The 24,842-nt window shown below is 40.7% G+C and overlaps 1 protein-coding gene across 1 annotated transcript in view; it reads left to right on the top strand.

Moving 5' to 3' along the window:
• KCNQ5 (potassium voltage-gated channel, KQT-like subfamily, member 5) overlaps positions 1-24,842 on the top strand; it is an 84,213-nt gene that overhangs the window by 34,248 nt on the left and 25,123 nt on the right. Inside the window, exons 3-8 of the mRNA XM_009710281.1 lie at positions 3,211-3,386; positions 3,809-3,934; positions 11,492-11,602; positions 13,535-13,630; positions 16,912-17,006; positions 18,532-18,558. Of these exons, the coding sequence (XP_009708583.1) occupies positions 3,211-3,386; positions 3,809-3,934; positions 11,492-11,602; positions 13,535-13,630; positions 16,912-17,006; positions 18,532-18,558 (631 nt within the window). The remainder of the gene's footprint in view (positions 1-3,210; positions 3,387-3,808; positions 3,935-11,491; positions 11,603-13,534; positions 13,631-16,911; positions 17,007-18,531; positions 18,559-24,842) is intronic.

Genomic DNA, 24,842 nt, shown 5'->3' with positions numbered 1-24,842 from the left:
TGTTCCCAGCCTGAGGAGTTGCGGGGGGTGGTTTGGGGTCGGGTTTTATATTGTGAAAAGGTGAAGAAGATGAGAGAGCAAGATGTGAAAACACCACGAGCAGCCTGGGAAGGCTCTCTTCCCTCCAACGGTTTTTTAAACATGTGCCAGTGCGTTTTCTGCTCCTCTTTTCCTCAGCCTCTCCTCCCTTTGCCTCTCCCCATCCCTACCCTCCATCTAGAAGGGTACACACAAGTAGATAAGTCCCTTGGATCAATACTTTAAAAAAGGGAAAAGAGAGCTGTGCTGCTGTTGGCTTCTTTGTCTTGTGGTTAAAGGGAACCAGAGACCCTCAGCGGGGCAGGGGGTTCCCAGCAGCGCAGGGCAGATGCTGTGCAGTGCTGGCAAAACTGAATTAATTTGAATTTTTTGCAGTGGGAGACCTCCAAGATACTCTGTGTTATAAGAAAAGCTGTCAGAGCTCCTGGAATGGGCAGGAATAAGGGCAGGGGCAAATCATTGGCTTTTGTAAAAAAACTGGCCTATTGAGAGTGGTTGAGGGTAACCAAAACCCCCAAAAACACTTTAGTACTTTCCAGACCAAATGCATAATTCATATTTGGGTGACCTTACTCTTTTTTTAAGTGCTAAGAATGACTTGCAGGAGTGCACGCTGCTTTTCTAACGATATCGGATTTGCTGCTAGCCAGTCACCCCTAATTAAAACTGTCTGCTACATTGCTGCTCGGCTCGGAGCAGCGTGGGACAAGCTAAGCCAATCTTGCTGTTGTGTTAGTTACCGCCGTCACTCTTTCTTCAACACAGTCCGTATTGCTCAAGGCTTTCCAGCACGCTCTATCTGAGCCTCAGATCCAGATAAACACACCTAAATATAGAAGTTTGCTTGCAGTTGGGTACGTGTGTGCTCCGTGTCCATACTTCCAGTACAGTCGGTTGCAATCTAGGGCTTAGTTCAGTGGAGTACCTAGAGGTGTCCCCTGTTACGTGATATTCCCTGCTCTCCAGCGACTTCTCCTGAAGGGCACAGCCTTCACAGGTCTGAAAGCATAGCTGCCAGACCTAGGGGATGTCTCAGATACCTTAAGGCATCTCAAATGGCACCGGACAAATAAATTCGAGCCTTTTTTGTGCCAAGGCCGGAGCGCGAGTCAGCTGGGCAGGCAGCAGGAGCCTTCCTGGGGATTAGCTGCACCTCTCCCAGCTGACGGGATTTCCTTGTGCTGCATGGGGAGGTTGGGCACCTGCTTCACATGTAGACACCTAAATTTAAATGTCTTCACATGGAGCTGAATCCCACTCCATCTGGGTTTTTTGATCTCCATTAGAATTTGTGATGTCTTTAACTTTTCCTGGTCAGTTGTCCTCTTTCTGAATTCTCACCTAGACCTCCTGCATCTGATTGTCGTGCTCTTGAGACTTGTACTGTGCAGAGACGCCCTAGGTTATCCATTTCTGGCTCTTCTGGATCTCTGAACTTGTTGGATTTACATCTAGAAGCAAATCCAGCTTTTTTGATAGCCAATTATATAGCAGCCATCCATGATCCACCTATGTAGTAGCCAAAGGCATTTTAAAATGTCAGGGCATAAGACAGGCAGAAGGTCAGGCTAGCCTAACACACGATGTCCAACAGTGGCACTAGCCAACGGTGAATGGTCAGGGAAGATTGCAGAAGCAGGGCAAACATACAGTGTATTTCTCCATAAAAGTCTCTCAACCTCCAACAACCTGCTACTCGGAGACGTCCTGAGCCAGAAGAGGGGTCTTGGTATTAATTAGCCCTGTTTAAATCTTCTCCCATGAGATCATCCCGCTGGCTTTGAACCTATGTAAACTTTTAGCATCTTGTGACAAGGATTTCCACAATTTAACAAGACACTCCTTAAACTACAGGTTGTCTGTACCCTTAGTGTTGCAATAAGAAGACAAAGCCATCCATAGGTGAGTTCAGAGAAACCCAGGATGTTTGCAAGCAAGGGTATTTGGACCTCAGCCTACTTTGGTGTCTGAGCAGAATGAACCAAGGCTATTTCCCACTGTACTGGTACAGGCTGAGGAAACAGTCTCCTGCGTGTAGGTACAGCTGGTCTCTCTCACCGCTTCCCTGTGGGGAGCCTTTTCACTTACTTGGTCACTCTTGACTTGTAGGAGCTACTCTTTGGGCAAGTTGAGTGTTCATACCCAACACAAAGCAAAACTTGTGTCAACAAGAACTCGCTTTCAGTTCTGCACTGGCAAACATGAGTTTAGATTATCCTTGCATAGAAACATACAAACACCACAAAATCCTGAGATTTAAACCAGATATTTCTTACAAAGGCTCTTTAAGCTTTTAAAGAAGGTTAGGAAATTAATTACGAGGTGATGAAGTAACACAGAGCTTGTTCTGTGCTTTTCCACTCTGTGCACACCAGTGTGTCTGCCCCAATCATCGTACAAGAACATTATGCCTTCCCACAGCATCTGAGTGCCATCCCTGTGCTGCTTCTCCTCATCTCCCTTTAAATGCTGCCTTGGCTCTAAGGGCAGTTGGCTGATTAGTTCATGCAGAACAAACTCGCTCTCACAGTTTGAATCTGTGACCTGAAGAAATAAATCCTGACACTTGCTGGGCTTCAACAAACTTTCCAGGCTGCCAGCTAAAAGAATGCTTCTGAGTACCCAGCACTGTATTTCTTCCTTTCCAGGAAATGGTACATCAGAGCAGATGTGTCCAGAAACTACATGCCTCAACCACACAGTATTTGTGCTCACAGGACATTAATACGTCTGCTTGTAAGTCCGGTTCCACTGGACTCTCACCATTGGGGCTGCTCTGTCTTTTTTCTTACCTTTGTTTTCTTTTTTGCATCTTCATAGGAAAGGTGCTATGGGAAAAGATGTAAAAGGGGAAAAGTTCTAATCCATCTACTGATTTGTACAGTTTGCTGCATCAGGCTTCAAAGCTCCTACATGAGGTTCCTTCAACACTGCTCCTCTTATCCATATTTTTTCAAAATTACTACCCTCAGTTTTCACCCTGGAGGCCCCCGAGGTAGTTTTTGACATCAGCCCTGACCTCACATCCCTACCTCAAATAGGACTCTCAGTGCTTCAGATTCCCACCCACCGCAGGAGTCTCTCTTTTGGCCCCTCATTCAGCTCATGTACATGTATGTGTTATTTACTGGTACTTGGACATTAATGTTTTCTGTAATGTATTTCTTTCAGACATCATTGTTCTCATCGCTTCAATAGCAGTTGTTTCTGCAAAAACTCAGGGTAACATTTTTGCAACATCAGCACTGAGAAGTCTTCGTTTCCTACAGATCCTTCGTATGGTGCGCATGGACCGAAGAGGAGGCACTTGGAAATTATTAGGTTCAGTAGTTTATGCACATAGCAAGGTACGTAATCCTAGATGCTGATTTTGCCTGGTTGATATCTTCATTTGATGTGATTCAATGAGATGCCAAGGAAAAATTTATCAGTTTTGCAAGAATACCAAAAATTTTGTGAAGTAACAGCAATTGTAAGGGGCATTAGCACAGATACATCAGGCCACGTTAAATGCTAACAGTTTTCAGAATATGTGAAAATGTTGTCTTTGATATGGAGTTGTAATTTGATACATATTGGTGAAGCTACTGAAGTGTCAAACCATAGATTCAGTCCACTTTCAGAGAAAGTTTGCATCCATAGGGAAGCATTTGACTTTTAACGACTCAAATGCCAAAAAAGTATATAGGTCTTTTCATTATGTCTTCCTTGAAATGCCATTGTGTTCAGTCTTTCAAAGGGATATTGATCTCTGATTTCTTTTATCTAGGAATTAATCACAGCCTGGTACATAGGATTTTTAGTACTCATCTTTTCATCTTTCCTGGTTTATCTGGTGGAAAAAGATGCAAATAACCAATTCTCCACATATGCAGATGCTCTCTGGTGGGGCACAGTAAGTACAGAAAAATAATATGCAGTCTTTAACCAGTATGCTAGAGTGCTTTGAATTTCACCTGCTGTGGATTCCAACTTGGTGTGCTGTTCGGTGAATTGTTTCCACTGGCAGAAAACTGGACTGAGAAGCTCCCTCCTCCAGCTATTCATTTGCACCTCCGTAGTTCATTTCACCCCATCCCGCAGAACAGCTGTCTATGTGTTTCTGCTGCAAACCAGACCGCTAAAGCTTCAAGAGAAGAAAGCATTTCAGTTTTTAACCCAGATCCTTTCAGTAATACAGTGTGTAATACGGTCCCACAAAGAGCTGCTTTGATCCAAATCAGAGGGCTGTAAGCTGCAGTGAAGGAAGAGGAACAAGTGTCAGGAAAGAAAGAGGGGAAAAAACTCTTGCATCAGCTTTGCAGTGAAGGGAAGAGCAGAATGATGTTGTTTCTCCTTCCTCTGTACCTTGAGCACATAAAGCAAGAATAAATATTCCCATTCCGGTTCTTTTTTTACAGGTGTAAAAGCCCTGATTTAGTTGAGCTCATGCTTAACTATCAAATCAATTGTTTTTACTTTGTTGAAAACTGTGGGATCGAAGTACATGCCCGACTGCTTTTCTGAAAGAAGGAGGATTATACAAATACTTATGTTTATGAATGCGTATGTTTAAATCAACTAGGCTTTAAATGAACAATGAAAAACTAGGCCTGAAATTTTGAATATATATTTTTTACAGCATAATGCATAGGGTTTTTTTGCTTTAAAATGCCCTATAGTAAGTTAGACTTGTGCACTGTGTGGGAGTTACTTAGGCAGCTTAAGAAATCTGCCCCAACAAAGGCTATGGCAGAGCTTTTGCCAGGCAGTATAAAACTGCTTTTCTTTTCCTTCTGATGCAGTAGAACAAACACCATGAGATCTGACAGTGTCTGGGTAGTGAAATGATGCCTGTGAGATCATTAATGCTGACATAACCTAAAGCACTCATTAGTTTTCCTGGAATAAGTGCAAGACCTGAACCAGGCTCTGTCACCTTTCGTCATCAGAGGGATGCAGAAATGAAGCTTTCGCCCCTCAGACCTTCGGCCGACAAGACTTCATCTGGACTCAGTAGTATCCACAGGCTCAGGGCGTGCAGAGAGGGACAGAGGGACTGTGCAAAAGCCCTTCCCAAAATGCTTTGAATCCTTGAGAAATATTTGTAATAAGTTTCGTCTAAGTTTTGAGCAAAGGTCAAAGTCATTTCCTATTGGTAGGACTAGTTTGTGTATTTGAAATTTATTCATCTAAGGGTTAATCACTTGTTACCTGTCTTCCTTGGAGACTGTATTTCTGGGTTACCAGTGCAAAAAATTGGGAGCTTGGAAAAGCCAGACATAGTAGGTCTTACTTGTGCATTTACAAATACACAAAAATACTTTTCCTGTAACTTGTTGCATTAGAGCGCCAAGGCAGATCTCTCATAAAATACACATTTTTATCCTCTAATCCAATCACGTGTGAAATCCATATTGGCTAAAGTCATGAGAGAATGTTTTGCTCTCTGTCGCATCGCTGTAGTTTATTTTGTTTCACTTTTCTTCAAAAGCGGAGGTCTAGGTTTAGCTTAAAGCTTTCTAACCTGCCTGTATTGACACGGTTGTGAAGCATTTGGCTTGCGATGCTGGAGCCCTTGCTGATGGGTACCCTGGCTCCGGCAGTCTGCAAACACCGCTGCCCCTTTGGGGGTGGCAGTGGGGATGTGGTCCTGTGAGAGACCCTCCTGTGGCAGTGCATGGGTCTGGGAATGCAGGTTTTCAGCCATTTGATTCTCCAGGGTGCATCCTCTACCTCTCTGCAAAGCTGTGTGTGACTTAGCACTGCACAGGCAGGGAATTTGGGCTAAGGAGAGGTTTGCACCCACCTGCCAGCAGGCACTACGGAGGGGAAACGTATGCACAAGGAACGGGGAAGTCCCAGCAAACTCAGTCCTCAACTCTGACATCCGACCGAGGCTCATGTTAGATCCAGATCCTTCTCCCTCAGCAGCTCTAGCAACAGGAACAAGATCTTTATTTTAGAATTTTCTTCTCCACTACCTGCTGACTATTTTTTAAGGAAAAACCCTGCTAAGAAATAATTATCATATAGAGTGGTGCTTAAAATATTTTGTACACTATGAAGTGAAAATGTATGACTCATAGGTCAAATAAGTAGTGCAACTGAGAAAACAAGAATCTTTTCTTGACATCAACAGGAAAAACAACAAATTGTAATCAAAAACCTGAAAACAATCTGTATTGTATGTTTCTATATCTTTTCTTCTTTCCCCAGTGTGTGACATGAATACATTTAAATTTTTAATGTGCTTAAGTGCACAAAGTTACTGAAAATCAGTGCTCCCCCTTACCTGTTATCTTTGCCATTTTAATAATAGTATTTTTTGTCTAATATGTAAAACAGTATGTGGGAAATGCATAATGTGCTTCTTAGTCATGGTTGTTTTTACTGCCAGAGTAACCCACATGCAGATTTTGAAAAGGTTAGATTGTGTGGCATTCTAGGGGAAACCAATGCTTAGTCTCATTGATTTGTTTATTTGCGAAAGTTGTTCTAACTTAAACCACTGAGTATCTACCAAATCCCAGACTGAATTCTGCGATGGCAGAGGTACAAGAAAGAAAAGACTGCATTGAAGTCAGGCACAAATGATTGCCTTAAATTTCAAGGTTTTAGAGGTACTTACGTCCCTCCCTGCAGGACCAGACCCAGCATGCAGCAATTAACCCATTCATTAATTCAGATTATTTGAGGTCCATACCCTGCTATGGTCATTTCACTGACTCCATTTCTGAAGCCCATATTTTTACGCTGAAATGAAAGGCAGGATATGGCATCCTAATTTACATGTGAATACTTGACTGAATTTGCAACTGCATGTTGTACCGTGCAACCTGCAGTTTAACCATCATGTTACCAGCCAATGCTACTATTGTGAATATTCTTGTGGTTGGGGTCCCCACAATTGCTGCCTAACACAGCAGCACACAACAGTATCTGTTATATGAAGAGCTCAAGTTCAAAATTTGCTTTGGTAGAGAAGGTAAATACATTTAATGAAATAAAATAAGTAAACTATATGGGAACAAAAGGTCAATTCGAAAACTTAAGTATTTCAAAACCAAACCATCCATGATTTTCTGAGAAGTGCTACTGTTACCTAGAACTATATGTGCTTATAGTGGCATTTAGTTTGTACATTAATTAGTTTTACCTGCAAATATAATGCAATTAAGATTTCTGTCTCTCTTACACATTTGATGGGGTTTCTCTTAATAAGTCGTTATTTTCTAGTAGTATCCAGTAGTTACAGGCAGATACAAAATGGTTCTGGCACTCCACAGTGACCTGTAGGTGAACAAAACATAGCACAATGAATAATACTGTCACAGTTACTAGCTCAAATGAGTTAATATTGATGACGTTTTCCCCATTTAATGTAATGATAACATGAGCAAACTACACTTTTTTCAGTTAATTGATGTCAGGTAAAGATTCAAAGGTAAGTACTGCTAGCAGAACATAAAATGACATCAGAAAGAAATGCTAGGGTAGAGGAGGGCCTCCTGGGTCCTATCTCATCTAATTGAAGCCACCTAGGTTATATAATAGCATTCATTGTTATATTACCTCACTTATTATTAGCATATTTATTAGCTCCAGAAATGAGATATAACAGGAGTTCTGTCATCGTTGTGAGTTTTGAGTCTAGCCAGGTGACACTGCCTGCCTTGGCTGGTCTGTCCAGACACCTCATTTATAGAAGCACCCAAAATGGAGTGGTTTGCATCTGGTACAAAAACGTAGGACTCAGCTAGCCCGTTTAGCCACGTAGGGGTGTGATTCAGTTGCTTGAACGTAGGCATACGGTGCCATGGAAGAGTCTGCTGCCTCTCCTGCGGCTGGTCCCCAGTCAGATGCCCTGCGACATCTCAGGTGGCACTAGGCATTTGTTTTCAGGCAAGCCTAAGTCCTGCGTTTTAGGATAGGATGAGTTACCTGCTGGAGGAATCTCTCTTTCCATTGTGCCTGTTGCGGTGACCAGATCATTCTAAACACCTAAGCATTTTATTTTTCAAGTTGGGTGAAATGAATCCTACACAAATGAACTCTAAAAGGTTTGGTTTATTGTCCTGGTTTAGGCTGTGGTGATGAGACACGGGGCTGCTCAACAGGTATGACCGGAAAGACATGATTTGCACAGCTGTTATTTCTTTTACTGTATCTTGAACCTCTTTTTCACCACTTTGCTTCCTCCGACCAAGTTTCATCTCAAATAAACAGCCTGTCCCTAATTATCTTCATGGTTTGCTACAGCTTTTGTAGTTCTGTTACCTCATCACTTTTGGCCTTGTATGGCACCACTGATGCACTCACCGAGGTGCTGTGGTCCTTGTAGATTATAATCTCCAAAAAGTCCCAAATAATTTCCTTCAGTCACCTTTGAATTTTGGTCACTTGTCCCTTAACCACCCATGGGATCCAGCCTTTCCTCACAGTGCTAGCTGTAACTTCTGTCTGCTGCTTACATTATTATCAGTGACGTCTGGAAATTTCTCACATTGTCATGGTCTCACGTCCAGTAGTTTTCCACACCCTGTTCAGTTAATTTAACCTCGGGATTACGCCAGTCAGGGCCTGGCCAGTGGTTTAGTCATTCGCTTGCAGCGCTAACAAAGACACAGAAGATTATTCCTGAACTTGACCCTGAAGTTGTCTGGAAAAGTGTTTTCTCAGTTGTGCGATGAGAGGAATATAAAATGAAGATCAAACCCATTTGTTCAGCATTGAGTAAGACAATACGGCACGGTGCTGACACCTATATGCCCGTGTAAAAACCGTCCTGAGATAAAACAGCTCAAAGTGAACAAGAAGCCTCTGATATTCTTAATCATAGACTGATACCATTAAGTCCTCAGGTCCTAAAAGAATGGGGGAAAGGCTTTAATATGGCCTTGTTATTTTCTTTGGAGAAATTCCAGAGATACAGTCTGTGTGACTGCTCCTGGTTTTGGATTGCTCCCAGATGTCAAATCCCAAAGGTTCAAGTTTGTCTTTGACTTCTTCAGAAGACAGTTTGGTGGCAATATCATTAATACGCAGATGACACTTAGCTCTGTTTCCTTCTTGTCAGCCCAGGCAGGAGATATCTCTGTACTTTCCAGTGTCTGGCAGAGATAGCGAGCTGGAGAAAAGCCAAGAAACTGGGCTCGTTCCAGAGCTTCAAACTGCTTCGCAATGACTGGCCTGGAAACAAATTTTGAGGAACTTTTATTCAGGGATTCATTTGTTCAAGTGCTTTGTTGCTCTTGGGGTCTTAATAGCCTGAAACTGTTCTGCACTTGCCCTTTGATGAGAAGAGCTGGAAGTACCTTCTTCAGCAAACAAAGGAAAACCAAAGCAAGCCCCTCTGCCAGGCCAAGAGTGTGGTTACATCAGCGCACCTCTGCCAGAAAAGAGGGAGCCGCGTTCCCATCTCCCTTCCTTCTTATCACTCAACCTCAGCCACGGGCTGCCTTGTGCAGGCTCTGGAGCCTGTTGGGCACCTCCATCAGCTGACACAACTCACCAAAACAGCAGAAACAAACCATGCAGAAATGTGGACAATTCTCTCCACCTTCCTGGGTTGCATTGGCTCTCCAAAGAGTCCAGCAAAAGCCAGGAAGAGGGGATGGGGCAGGGAAGTGAAGAGGAACAATGAAGGAGAGCGAGACCTGATAAGCATGCGAGGTGGTGTGTCGGTGACCAGGCTAGCATTACAAAACTTGAGACTCGATAACCACTTGAAGTTTCAGCTGCAACCTTAATTCAGCTCACTCTCTTTTAGTCACTATGGCTTTCTCAGGGTAAATTACACCCACAGCTTGTTCCGAACAATGGGAGCAATTAAAAGCACTGTTTACTATCTACGGAGCCCTGAATAGTTGAAATCTAATTACTTCCAAAAGAATTTCCTTCTTTTGTCCTGTGGTGACCCCGGCATTAAATAGAATTGCTTTGGCCTTCTTGCCTAGGAATGAACTTTGAGGAAGCTGGAAGCAAAATAATGTCTCTAGAAGGCATTTTCCTGAAGAATTCGTTCCTGCCAGAATATTTACGAAGCCTGAACTTGCCCACATTTGGTACACGATGTAAAATAATTCTCTGTGCACATGTTCTCTGCTAATAACAGGCCCTGGAGTCCTTGGCATTCCGCCTACTGTTGTCTATCTTTGTCCTTTAACATCATGTGCCGTTGCCTGAGCACGCACCCGGCAGCCTCCCACCCAGCCTTCGGAAGTCCTCCCCCCTGCACACACCTCCTCCAGCTGCCCGCACCAGGCAGCGGAGTGGATCCAAACTCCCCAAGAGGGAAGGGCAGACATGTGTTTTTATTCCTGCCAGTCCAGTCCCCAGATTTGGGACTGGCACACTTCCCAGGCCAGGAGTAGCCTGGAGGACATTTCCTTGGGTTGGGGAAGACCCTCAGCCACACATGGACGTGAAGCCATAATCTTATGCCTTGTGGATATGCTCAGTAAACCACAATTGCGCATCATTATCCCAGTGGCACTTGCATATACACTGCACTTCTACATGGCCTGCGGTCAATGAGTTGCACATGGGGAGCCCTCCCACCTGTACCAGGCTCTGCCATCGTCTCCAATGGTACTACACAGCAGGGGTGCCAGCCTCCACGGCACAGCTTTGGAAACATCTGTATGCTGGGCCTCTGATTACACTCGCCACGTGAAGGGATTACAGATGCCCTCCTCTTTCTCTTCGACCTCTCCCCACGTAGGTCTGAGCTAACATTGTCCAACAGCCCAAGGTGCCTCTGCATCTCCTGCTGTGTAGTAGTCTTTGGACCTTCATCTCAGGAGTGATGTAGGTGTATCTGAGACTGATACAAGGAAGGGGAAAGGACCAGGAACTTCTTAAAGTTCCTTCCAGCTTTTGATTATGGTTTTTGTGTTTCAGAAGATAATCCACTTCAAATTGTATGGATCGGCTTGTAAAAAATGCAGCTGCTTCTTGCTGTTCCTTTGATTTTATATCATCTGCAAACTTCAGCTTCCTCCCTACTATATTTTTCCAATATGATCTCTGTGTAATTTATATTTGTGTAGTTGTGCAAATACATACAGTCATATTTCCCTGCAGAAAATAGGTGAAACACATTTACATCCATGGAAAAGAAGACTTTTTTCTGCCCGACTGACATAATTTCCCACCATTTGCCTCAACTGTGAGATCCCAGACCTTCTGTTTTATTATTTTTTTAAACTTATTTATTGCTCATTTAGTTATTTTTCTCACATTTATTATTTATCTCAGTTTTGTTCAGTCATAAAAAGTATTAAGTTTTCGTAGAAAAATGTATTAATGTTGATTTATTTATTTTTGTTTTTCTTTTAGAAACAACTATATATGATTTCATTTGTCTTGGATTATTTATTGGAAATACTGTTTCATGCAATGTAAATAATCTGCAACTAATCTCTCAGTGACTTCTGGTAAACCACGATGTTCATTCATTTCTTTTTAGATCACATTGACAACCATTGGCTACGGAGACAAAACTCCTCTTACTTGGCTTGGAAGGTTGCTTTCTGCAGGATTTGCTCTACTTGGCATTTCTTTCTTTGCACTACCTGCTGTGAGTACGCCTGTAAAATTTTTAAAAAGGTAAAACTTCTGTGGCTCCTACCGCTGTTACAATACAAAAAGCTGAAGGAAGCTCTCTACATGAAGAACAACTGTGTAAGACTTTTTGCTCTATGACAACACTAATGAACTGCTATCCAAAGTCCAAATGAAAAGTTTGGTGTCATTGCTTGTGTTTTGGGGAGTTTCTTTGGCATGGACAAAACTGGGAAATAATCCTAAATTAGGTATCATACTATTGTGTAAGGTTGAAATTCCTTTCTTTAGTTATGAATTGTGGCTTATCTATTACTGCTCTTCTTTCAGATTTAAAAAAAAAAATAAAAAAAAATCAGCTGATATGTTTTCCTGAATTAGATTCTATTGAAAAAAGGAAGTGAGATATTCTTAATAGGTTGTCTTGTATGCCCATGTTCAGGCTACCAACAGAGAGCAGTAGAAGGCGTTAAATCAACCAGAAGTTACTGTCGTTGAATGTAAAAATGCAACTATCATTTTCTGTGGGTGATTGAAAATAAACATGACAGTTTGTTTATGTTTTTATGCTTTTATCAATATTCAAGAGACTTTAATGGAAATGGGAATCATCTAATGACTAAAATATAGTGTAGCTTCAGAAATAACTTTTCATTTTCGTGAGTGAATTTCCTTTCTTTTTTAAATTAGTATTGAATAAGCATGAAATCAGAAGTGACATCCAGTGCAACACATACAGAAAAATCAATATTTTAATACTCAGATTCATTATCTATAGATCACTATAAAACATGTATGTTATAATAATACATTTCTTTTCAACCATATAGACAAACCAAGATTTAAAGTCAGCATTTGCCAACAGCATTGAATCATCTAGCGTATTGCATTTATTTCTTACTCTAAGTACCAAGAGTATTTCAGTGTCTCTGGCATATTATAATGCATTATAATTATAATACATTACCTGTTTGTGAATCTTTGACATTTAATAGCAGCTACTGTAATTAATTCCCTTTGTTACCTAGTCACCACTAACAAGAAAGTCTTAGCAGGACTACAATGAACATGTAAAAGATGAATAACCTTACATATTAGAGATGCCAGAACTTTTGTTCCTTCTGTCGTATCTATGTACAGATACTTATTTTCCTCATAAACACTTTTGTGTTGAATCTGTCTGTAAAACAAGAGATATGTGTGAATCTTGTGCATTTCTAATATTATTTTATCCTGACTAAGAATCAAGTGGAAGTATTCTTCCTTATAATGCAGAGATGTCCAGCAGAAATGTTATACTCCTTGCAAGCCAAGGAGGGAAACACTCTCAATCTTTGGGTCTTTTTTTTTGGAGTCAAATTTATCTTACTTAGTCAAAGGTAAAAAGGCTAAAAGGGGAGAGGTTTCATCATCAGCTTTTTTTCATAGCCTATAGAATGAACAATAGATATTATTTAGGTGGGAAAGAGTGAGAAGAAATGGTCTTATTCTGTCAAGCAAGGCATTTTCTAACTTTTCTAAAACCAAAAGTTAAAATAAGCACTGCAGATACAGACTTTGAGGTCCATATATATCTGGTATATCTGGCAGCTGGTCATTTCATCATTCCTGGCTTATGTTCCTCTGAATGTTCCTGCTTGATTTTATATCTATCTATCTATATCTCCGTGGCCCTTAGAGTTGCAGGAACATAGTGTAGCCCAAACCCAAGCAATGGTTGGGATGAGTGGTCATTGGTAGCACCACAGATGTTATCTCTTAAGTACGGAGTGTCCTGCTTCACCACGAAGGGGACACTGTTGTTAAGCTTGTACTGTCATATACTGTCATAAATGTGTTACCTGAAGTGATCACATGGCATAACGTCTTCACAAATTCTTTGTATTTGATTATGCATGTTTGTTGAAAAAACTACCTTCATAATGATAAATGGTGTATGGTATTGCAGGGCATCCTTGGCTCAGGATTCGCATTAAAAGTGCAGGAACAGCATCGTCAGAAACACTTTGAGAAAAGAAGGAATCCAGCTGCCAGTCTAATTCAGGTAAATATGAAATCAGTGAAAAGATAATAGTAGGTGATTTAAAGTACATATTGGAGCAAGTTTTATTATTTCAGTTTTGAAAGTTTTATGGAAATAATGTTTAACAGATTGGTTCATTTCATGAAATGTTTGTTCAGTGATTGCCGTGTGTTGCCATATAGCATTTCTATGCATAGTTTTTGAGCTCTTCTATCCATGCTGAAGAAACCAAGCAAGGATGTCAATTGCATGCCTGCAGTTAGGGAATTACTTGGAAAAACAGAATTGATCCCTAGACACCCCAACTGACAGCACAGCACTCTTGCCTATGTTAAGCTACTTTTCACCTACTGCAGGGTTTAGAGTGCTCCAATGAGTGATATACTTGGTGAAAATGAAAAGTGTCCTGCCCAGAGAATTGCTTTCACTATTAGATGATTCAAAAGCTGGAAATGTGGGCATCAGAAATTCCAAAATGTCTGAAATTGTCTGAAGTGGTTTCAGCTCCACGATTGACATGATGGTGCAGATCAACAACTGAGAAAGATTTTTTTAAGCAAAAGTGGCATGATATTTATTGAACAGCTGTTTTGCAGGGGTTTTTTCCTTAACTTACAGTCCTAGTTAGAAATGAGAAAATCCTCTAAAGAATGATTTTGCAGCAAGCTTTACTCTACTTGATGCACTGAAAAAAAAAGGGGGTGGAAATAATCTTGTAGCATCCTATTTTATTTTCTTGGGATTCCAAGTGTTTTATGAGTGCCATTTATGCTGGGTTTTTAATTCTGAAATCATAAATCCACATAAAGAAGCTGAGCATGAATATACTAGTGTTCCATGATAAGTTCGAGGTAGATGCCAGGCTGTCTTTGAAACATTCTTAAAGTTAATAAATGTTTTCCATTATTACTGTTCAATGATTATTAAATACTAAATATTTGAGATTTAATATTTATTAGAATAATTCATAACTATAAATCCACTCCTTTTGTATCTCTTGTACTGTAGAATGATTGCCTGGGATATTTTCTGACACATATATTCTAATCTTCTTCTTCCAAGTTTGGTTGCCAGAGGAAACACACAATAGATTTAGGTTTTGGATGTAGCTTTTCTTATTATTGTATGACAGTTCAACCGAAATATTAGTAAGACAGCAAGCTAAATAGATTAAGAGCAGCTAGCTGACTGATTTCAGGAAGTGACTCTCAATGGGCAAAATCATTGTGAAAGGAAGACATTTGTGGTGAGATCCCATGATGAAGGCTGTTCAGCATTTACATGTTCATTTTCACATTCAGCATTTTCAGTGATCTGGAAATTAACACTAAATTGCTGATGGAGATATTTGCCAAAGGCACAAGGCCTGGCAGAATAGGAAAGTTGAGGGCAGGCACACAGGAATGAACCCGAGAATGATCTGCGTGACTTTACGGAGTGGAATGATTCCTAGCAAATGTGCTAATACACCAAATGCAAAACTTGATCTAGAAACAATTAATTCAGACTATTATAAGAGGCCTCTATCCCAGTATTAGTGACTCTGGAAAGGATTTGACGAAGGATGAGAAACACATAGGATAAAGAGTGGGAAAGAAGGGTCAAGAGCTTCATACAAGTTCCCAGTATGTTACTCCAGCTGGTTTATTGCAGTCCTTAGATATAGAGCCAGAAAGGTAACAAGTAGGAGAAGGCTGATATTACCACAGTGTATGGTGATGCTGGTACTAACATGCTACATGTCAACTCAGCATCTACAGGTTGTCAGTGAGACTGGAAAATTGGAGAAAGCAAAGAAAACACTGGAAAAAAATGAGTCTGGGACCAGAGAAAATTTCGTGTTCATAAATGCAGGATGTGTCTGAACTGCATCTCATTGTCTACCGTAACAGTGCCCAGGCTTTTTAAAATTGTCTGTTCTGGATACTGATGATGAACTACCATGGAAATCAGTGTGCTCTAGCTTATCAGGATAACCTCTATTTTCTAATCAGTTCCTATGTAGAATTAGTCTGTGCTAACTCCTCGGTTGCCATAGATATATACTGTCTGCTAGAGCCTTTACCTGACTTAAAGATAGCTAAGGTATCACTATAGAAAACTGCAATGTTTCATATGGACATACCTTTCTTAATTTCTTTAGCTTATAAGAAATATTCAGTGTGAATATTATTTGAACATAAAAGGCCAGAGAGGAAGTACTGGAACCTACAGAACTATTTAATGTAGCAGACAGAAACATAACCAATATCTCTGGCTATAAGCCAAAACCAAAGAGTTTCAAATTAAAAATAATGCAGAGATTTTTTGGCAATGAAAATGATCAACCAGTAGAACAATTTACAAAGTGACACGTTCTCCATCTGTAGATGAAGACTAGATGTACTTCTGGGAGATAGGCAGTAGGAAAACACAGGGGATTAGACTCCGTACAAGAATACCTGGCTGACATTTAATGGTTGACAATACACAGGAAGCGCAGATACTCCGCTAGTACAAATTAATACAGTTATGCTGACATCAGGGAAGCTGTTCCAGTTTGTAGAACCGAGGATCTGTCTTACTATCTCCGTGCAGTTATAAATCTAAACAGTGAATACATTTTCAATGCTATGCTTTGGTCATTCACCTTTGAAATGATTTATTTTGTGTTTTTAAACATTCAGCAGTGTTTCAAACCGCAGAGAATACTTCTTTTTTTCTTCTAAATGCTTTTTGTCTGGTTTTCATTATCATTTACAAAATGTATGATGACACTTTCTTTGCCTCAGACTGCAAGTTTCTGTGGGTGTCCCCTATGGACTTGCCACAAATAAATCACTGTGATGCTTTTTTGAGTACCTTTATGTGCTGAATATCTTCTGGTGCTTCCACGAAGCCAGTAACTCCTACTTTACCGTGTAAAGTGTACTGTGATTTGCAGAAGTTTTGGTGGGTTTTTGCTGGTATTTCCTTAATCAACATCATAGAGCACATCCCAACCTGAGCCAAATCCCCTCTGTCTGTAATCAGTGCGGTGGCATTGTCACTTCATATTCTTGGTTCCTTTGTGCTTTTCTATTGTTTCCCCATACCAGGCTTCTTGGCGGTTTTATTCTACCGACGCCAGCCGAACAAACCTGACAGCCACCTGGCGATATTATGAAAGTATTCTTCCTCCCCTCAGGCATGTATCAGTGCTATGAATGATAAAAGAAAGCCATGACTTGTATTGGTTACTAATCTGCTTTTCAATTTTTTGTTTCATCCCCTGCTCCCTCTTGCCTTGTTTTTTCTTTTTTTACCATATATCCTGCACGTAGTGTGTATGGCGTAGTTATGCGGCTGATGAGAAATCGGTTTCCATTGCTACCTGGAAGCCTCATTTGAAGGCCTTGCATACCTGCAGCCCTACAAAGTAGGTACAAATATGGCAGCTGGTGCTGTTCTCGATGTCTGTTCAAGCTTATAGAGAATTACTATTTGTCTCTTTCGTCTTGTTTTGTCTTCTTAAGTCCTCTCATTAAAAATTTCAACTAACAAATCCGATCAATATTATCCAGGAGCCTAGGACAGTGGGACAAACACAGATCATTGCCATTTATCTAAGAAATATCACTGAGCACAGGCATTAGAAACATTTGCCCCAAATCCCACTCATATATATCAAGGTTAATGTTTCACCCACTTCCAGATTACATCTGAGGAGAAAAATATGAAGTTTAACGCAGAGCTCGTTCCTGGATTTAATGCTATTTTTATGCCTGTGCCTCTGTGTAAGGCTATAGCTACAGATCTGCCTTGCAGGGGAAGAGAGCCTTGTGGTATTCTGCAGGTGACTGCACTGGGGAATTTGCTCCTTTTTGTCATGACTTCTGATATATTTGGTATTTCCTTAGAGCAATTTATATCCGCACAGTCAGTGGGAGAGGACTGAAAAAACCTGATGTCACCGTTTGGCAGACAGGAAATATTTGATGTCCTAGTTTGGGTGAGAATTCACAGAGCTCTGGCAGCCCAAGACTCTTCAATAATTAGTACAAGATTTACCAGAAGGTAGTAAGTTAATTGATTCAATATAGGGCACAAATCAGGAAGCAAAAGATTCTTGATAAAGATCAAAAAGAGAGCGTTAAGAGCCTTATGGGAAAGCTCTGATAAGCGTCCTAACTGTTGTTATTGCAGACAGTGCAAGAGAATTAGTGGTTTCTCTCAAAGCTGGGTGATGAACATCCACATGACAGTAAAAAGGTAATTGTGTGCCAAAAAGCTCAGCCAAAAAGAGCTTTGGCTGGGTACCCAAAGCTGATCTTTGAATTTCAAAGAGTTGACAAGAACAGAGCCATAAGTAATCCATTATCATAACTGTAATTCCAAAATGCTCCAAACTAAAAGGAGTTTTTAGATTAAAAGTTACATGGAATATCGATCTTTGACATATACAAACAGGTTGAAGGCAACGTTGGTATAAATGGATGGATATAAAATTACATAAATAAGGAAGCTGTATCCCACCTGAAATATTCTAAAATATGACTGTCCCTCAAAAGTGCACCTACTTGTTGTTTTAAATAAGCGTATTGCTGTGCTATCCTAAAACTAAACCTTTTTATTTACCAGAGATAACTTTATCTAATAAGAGCCTACAGCTTTCTGTTATATATGTGTCAGCAATGCATTTTGCCTAAGTGCTTTGCCAACTCAGTGGTATGTACTAAGCATGTTATGCATGTGTTAAAACAACTGAAAAGTTTCTTTTTCAGAAGCATTGTCGTTATGAGTCTTGCTTGGATGTTTTTGTGGTTGCAATGTAACGTGTGTGTTGTACACTAATTAACATATCCATTTATGTTTATCATATATCTAACATCATCTGTAACTAAGTAATGTGATTACTATCTGCATAACAAGTATGTTTTTCCCTCCCACTCCCTGACCTGAAGAAAAGAACAAGGGGAAGCTTCTAGCAGGTTTGTAGTTTCTTTTATTTCTTTTATCTGTGAAATTGCTGCTGCTTAGTGGCTTTTAGATGTCTCAGGTTCTGTACAGCAGGTTCAATGAACTGTAACTCTTAACAGATAATAAACACAAATTGCATTTTTTTAAACTCTTATCGATAGACTAATGCTGCTGAAATTTGCTTCTTTGTCCCAGTTTTTGTATGGAAAAGCTAGGCAATTTTTCATGTTTCTAGCCACATGTTTTAACTTTGAGGGGGAGCTCAGTTCAAAGAGTGGCAGAGCAGCGAGTGGGGCAGCATCCCCAGCCCCAGCTCCTGGGCAAGGACACAGCCCCCAGCTTCTGCCCTAAAATCGATGCTTGTGGTTTCCAGCCTCGGGCGGAGAAGGCAGCCTGGCATCTCGCCTTAAATAAGCCTTAAAAAAGGGCAGGTGAGGTTTCCACCCAGCCTGGATGCTGGCTGAGGACCGGCTGCCTACAGCATGCAGAGGCAGGCCTCGGCGGGGCTATCCTGGCTGGGTAAATAAAGCCCTGGAGAAGCACGTCCTAAGGCAATAAGAGGGAATGCTGCTGTTTGCCGTACTTACAGTCCGGATCCTTAGGGACAGGAAAGGACTCGGTGGCTACAGGAGCAATCACACCACCTCCAGAACTCCTTAGGGATGGGAGTCAGCAGGCGTTGGCAGCCAGCACCGCGGCATCAGCAGGATCAGAGAACAGTGGAGTTTACCTCTGAGCAGAAAACAATGTAAAGCCAGGGAAAAAAGTGTCAGTGACACATCAACCCCTGAAATACATCCGCCCCCGAGTTGTGGTTCACAAACTCTTCTGGGTTATTCAGTCAGGGGTGGGAAGTCTTCACATCAATTACCCATGTCCTGTTCCACTTTCCAGGTTGCTCCTCTGGCACCTGACTCCATCCTTTTCCACGATGTGTTCATAACTGCTGTCAGTGTCACAGCAACTCGAGGGGACTGGATTTGCTCTGAGATGCCCCTCACAAGCACTTCACCTGCTCTGTCAGTTCTGTGACTTTTCATATACATTACCTCCATAGGCAACGTATTGATCTCATTAAATTATTACAGCCTGATCCAAACTTTTTGCATTCACCAGCCGTATTTCCTACTCTTTCAACAGCAAACTTTAAATTGACTTCAGCTTTTTAAGGGTGAGACTGAAGTTGGCAGTAAATGAGTACGTACCTCCAAAACAGTGATTTGTGCGCAGGGGAGAGGTTACTCCCAGATGTACCTGCGAACACTTGAAGAGACAAATTTACTTACAGTACATAGAAGCTAGACGCAAAAAAAACCCCAGCTGTCAAAACTGTATCACATGTTCCACGTTAGTGATAACTGTTGTGTCTCTAAAAGTAGGCAATGATTCACCCAGATTTTTTCACTTTATTTTCACTGAATGGAAGATGTTTGTCCCTTCAGAAACTCTTAACTAATATGTGCACTGCTGCAAATTAGCATAGGTATAAAAATGAACTAGCTACCTCCTGAGATCCTGGTCTACAGTAAAAACCCTACAGACCACTCAGTGCCTTTTAAAAAAGGTGTGTTTTGTCGGTGGCTGTCTATCGTTCTTACGCTGATATATTGCTGTATGTTTATATCACTTAAAATACATGTGGTGTGTGTGGTCTTCTGTGGTAAAAATGTAAATGCAAACTGCTGCAACCTACTTTAGATAACTGTCCTCGACTATTTAACTTCTTTCTTACTGCAATGCTGAGTGACTTGCATGGGATGCTATGTGAACTAAGTAAGCTGCGTCTTGCTTCACTCTTTAAATGAAGATGTGTTTGCACAAGTAGTGCATTGGATTGCTTTCTGAGTATGCTCTTTGCTCCGTACTCCATTCTAATAACAGTGGAGAAAAACTTGTATTACTTTAGGTAAAAGTTAATTATTGTCTTTCCTACCAAAATGATTTTTATATTTACAGAAATGAATTCTTGTCTTTTCTCATGTATAGACCTACAGTCTTGCATTAGGTAACTAAATGTTGCTGTGAAGTTGAGTTGAGAGAGCTGTGCTTATGGTGCTGTAGCTTCATATTGATTTTAAGAAAAATATGTGCGTTGTATTTCTCAAAATATTATACACAAGTATTCTAATTAATCATTTATCAAAAGTAATGGTAGACAACCTCTCTGGTACACCCACGCTGTAAATGAAATATTTCTATGAATCAGTTCTACAGTTCTGCAAGTCATTTAAAAAGCCTGTATGTTAAATTCTCCATATACAAATGCACACATTGAACGCAAATAATATTTATTCTGTTCAATTATACAATGTGGCTGAAATTCTTCCTGTGCAGGAAACTAGATCAAGACTGATGAATCTTACAACATCCTGAGAGCATAAGCAGTCTTAAGCTGCGCATAGGACATGCATTGGGTGTCTGCAAAGGATGAACGTTACCCCTCTAGTGTTGGAACTAGTGAGCCTGAATACAAATTCCCTATTCAGACCTCTCTGGTGCAATAAGGAGGAGTTTTGCCAGTATAGGAGCTTGAGGGAAAAACTCATCCCTGCTCTGAGAAAAACACGTAAATTATACTCTGGCATTCTCTCCACCTCCTATACCATACCTGTTTCTGAAAGTAGATTTAATGTAAATTCTCTGCATGCACCATATGAAAAAGAAATTGCCAGTGATGCAGAATCTAATTTGAGGTGGAAAGCCTAACCCCTTACCTAGCAGTGGAATGCTTAGTAACACGGTCCTCTATCTCCCCTCACTCCTAGTAAGCTTTGTAGTAATAAACAGAAGCTCTTCAGGATGTACACCCCTCGGAAACATAGGTATTCAGCATCCTGCCTATTCACATGATGCTTGAGAATGCCAACTAACATCAGGTGCATGATTCATTTACTTGCCCTCCTTAGTGCTTTAAAGTTCCTTACTTCTCCAAAGGAAGTTTCTTAATTTATTTATTTTTCAATGCTTGTAATTCTCTTGTTGCTCGTTGCCTGCAATGACATTAATACAATGGCAATAATACCAGGTCTTTGAAACTCACCTGGTGGGACAGTTGCAGTGTGCAGCACGCTGCGGTTTGCCGAAGCCGGGGTCCCCTTCTCTGCCTGAGACCTGAACTTTTTGGAATGCGTTACCCTGTGGAGATCTAAAACTGGGGTTGAATATTTCGGTAAAGGCATTTCCCCGAGTCCAAGAGGATTTTTATAACCATGGCAGTTGAGTCTAATAATGAATCTAATATTTAGTGGGGCATATTAAGCTATAGCACAACTAGGCAATACCAACAGTCAAAGATGTGCAATTGTTGTTGAGAAGAATCCCCTTGGACACAGCCCGTGGAAGCTGTGCCTGCGTCCTGTACTGGAAGGTAGAGGAATGCATGTGAAACCAACCATCTGCTTCAGCTGAATCTTGTGGAAATTGTGTCTCTTACCAAAAATGGTAATTTCTAGATGGATGGATCTTATGGGAGGAACCCCTTGATTTATAACTCAAGCTTATTACAATTTTTTTCTTACTTTTTAAAAATAATTTAAAAGACAATAGAATTACAAACTGATGATAGAAAATGGAGATAAAAAATAGTTTCTCTTCATCTGGAAACTGTTTTGAAAAAGGAAAAAATACACAAACCCCTTGAACTTCATTTATTTTTTTCTGTTTGATGATTGAACTTTAAGACATTATGTCCCTGAAATTCTTGCTATTACTCATTGAAGGTATGAGATATAACACTACATTTCTTGGTTTCATGGTCCTAGCATGAGACTGGTGGAGAAGTCTTGAACGTTTGAACTTCAGGTCTCACTGTACTATCCGTTCCATTTGCATTTGTTCAACTTAGCTTAATTTCAGTAAAGTCATCTGTGGGCTTGGGAAGAATCAACATCTGTATTTATTGGAAATTAACTGCTGAAAATTGGCACGTATGTTTGCTTGCTGTTGTTTGCCACAGGTGATAATTTTTGGCAGTTTTAGCTTCTGTCTCAACTCAAGATCCAAAGCGTTCTTCCTCAGCCTCAAGCCCTCCAGTTACTTCTGATTCATTTCCATTTTTTCCTATTCCCGCTCCCACCAGCTGGCTCAGTATGAAAAGCTGAAAAGCAAATTGTAAATTGTGCCAAGCAGGCAGCAGCAGTGCCGCAGGTCTGAGGCTGAAACCGGGCAGACGATAAACTTAGCCCGAAATGCAGGAAGGTAGGCAGGGAAATAGGGGAGTGGGACTAGGAGGCAAAGAGATGCTCAGTTAACCGAAAACTATAGTTACATGGTCCGTGGAAGACAGACAGAGCTGTGAGTACGGGAGAGAAAAGCAGAGGTTTGTAGGCGTTTATCAATTCACACAAATTCCTATCAAGTCTAGTCATTTGGTCCAGCAGAGAAGTCTTCGTTCCCCTGCAGTGAAGCTACAGTGACCTCTACTGTCCCTAAACCCCTCATCCTGCGTAAATCAAAGGTGGAAAAGACAGAATTTTGAAAAGAACAACTGAGAACTAGGCAGTCCTTTGCTATCCCAGGGAAGCGAAGGGCTGGTGCATGTACTGGCAGGAGGAAGGAGTGGTAAGAGCCCGCAAATGACTTTCCAGAAGGCAAACACATAGAGAAAAGTCACTTGCTTTTTATCCACAGGTGCCAGTTGTAATTGATCTGCGCTATAAGATGCTTCAAAGCTCCAGTGCTATTGATATGAATACATTCTACAACTTGCAACCTGCAAGAATAGAGGAGCAATAGGTCCAAAGAGATTACCATTGCCAGGGAAGATTGTAATAGGAAGCAAATATGTATATAAACCAACTGGGATAAACTATCAATCACCTAAGGTGCAAGAAATGATGGACTGACACACATCTAAAGGAATGCAGAGATGACTGGAGGCAACTCTTGTCCTCGCAGATCCTCGTCATTTAGGTCTGATTCAGGAAGTTGCGTAATTTCATTTTCCTGACTCTTTCCCACGGTTTTTGCCTTTTGGACCAACAATCAACTTAAAGTTTGGGAATACTTACAGAGATATGTGAATTCCCAATGGCCTTTAACAGGTTTACAGTAATTTGAGGGATCTCCTTTGGATATCAAGTAAAAAGAGAGGAGAAAAAGGGAGAGAGAAAAATATAATAGGGTATGTCCTGCAAGAGGTGAAGGATTTTTAGCATGGCACTGGACAGTGCTAATCCAACGAGCATTAAATCAGAGTAAAGTGTCCTAAAGGCCTCAGTGGCTACTGATTCAAGTGCAGAATGCCCAAAGATGCTTGAAAGGACGTAAGATTATCTCCACTCTGTATCTCTAACATGATCTCTACCACTATTGCAAATATTGCGAGAATCAAGAGCCAGGAACTATACAGCCTATAAGGAAAAGGGACTTTAACTGTAGGAAAAAGCCTGAGCAGGATGCCCCCAAAATGCTCGGATTCAGTTATTCCTTCATGCTCTGTTTTTAACCACATGTAGAAGAGCCCCATGGCAGCTTTCTTCTCCCAAGCAGGAATTCCTCACTGCTGCAAGTCGTACAATTTATGCCTGCGCTGAGTGGGACCCGGTGATTTCAGGAACATTTCCCACCAGTCTCAAAATAGGACCAGGGATCCAAGAAGCGAAGAACTGCTACAACCTTTGGAGGTTGTGTCTTTGGAGAAACTCTCAAGATGCAAAATAGAGTTTCCAAACCACGCTTCCTTCAGGGGCTGCATTTCTCTTCACGATGCAGCATCCTCCGCATGGATCCTTGGCATGCCATTACATTGCCGTTGCTACAGAGCAGATTTTATTTTTTTTTTTAAGTATGAGGTCTGCATTTTCAATTAATATTTTCATTCTCGGTGTTGCACTTTTGAAAAATGTCTCTAGTACAGATGAAGTGTCTACTGTTCCTTTCACCATTGCCTCATTGCTTTGATTTGGAGAACTAAAGATATTCAGGTTAAGTAGCCATTGTGTACCATTCAGCTTTTATAAATGAAATAACCATGTGTACAAATCATTTAAGGGCAGCCATTGCTTTCATTAGTACAAATTAATTGACAGAACAACACGTGTGGTTTGGTTTTTTCCATTATTTTCATTTTTATTTTGAAATTAATAGGATTATTAAAAATATAGTCTCTACTGATTGTTTTTACGGCTATTTTATCCATTTTCCTTTCCTTTTAATTAGTTCAACAGGAAGAGAGCTGTCCAGAAACTTTTTTATTCTAAGATTTGTCCAAAAAAATATAATTTGATTTCATGCTTCAACAGCAAATACAATTTGAGCCGTAAGAGAAGTTTTAAAAAAGCACAGCGGACACACA

The sequence above is a fragment of the Cariama cristata genome, unplaced genomic scaffold (assembly GCF_000690535.1).
Source record: "Cariama cristata isolate BGI_N322 unplaced genomic scaffold, ASM69053v1 scaffold9761, whole genome shotgun sequence".
Taxonomy (NCBI): Eukaryota; Metazoa; Chordata; class Aves; order Cariamiformes; family Cariamidae; genus Cariama; species Cariama cristata.
This window is presented reverse-complemented; position numbering and strand designations above follow the sequence as displayed.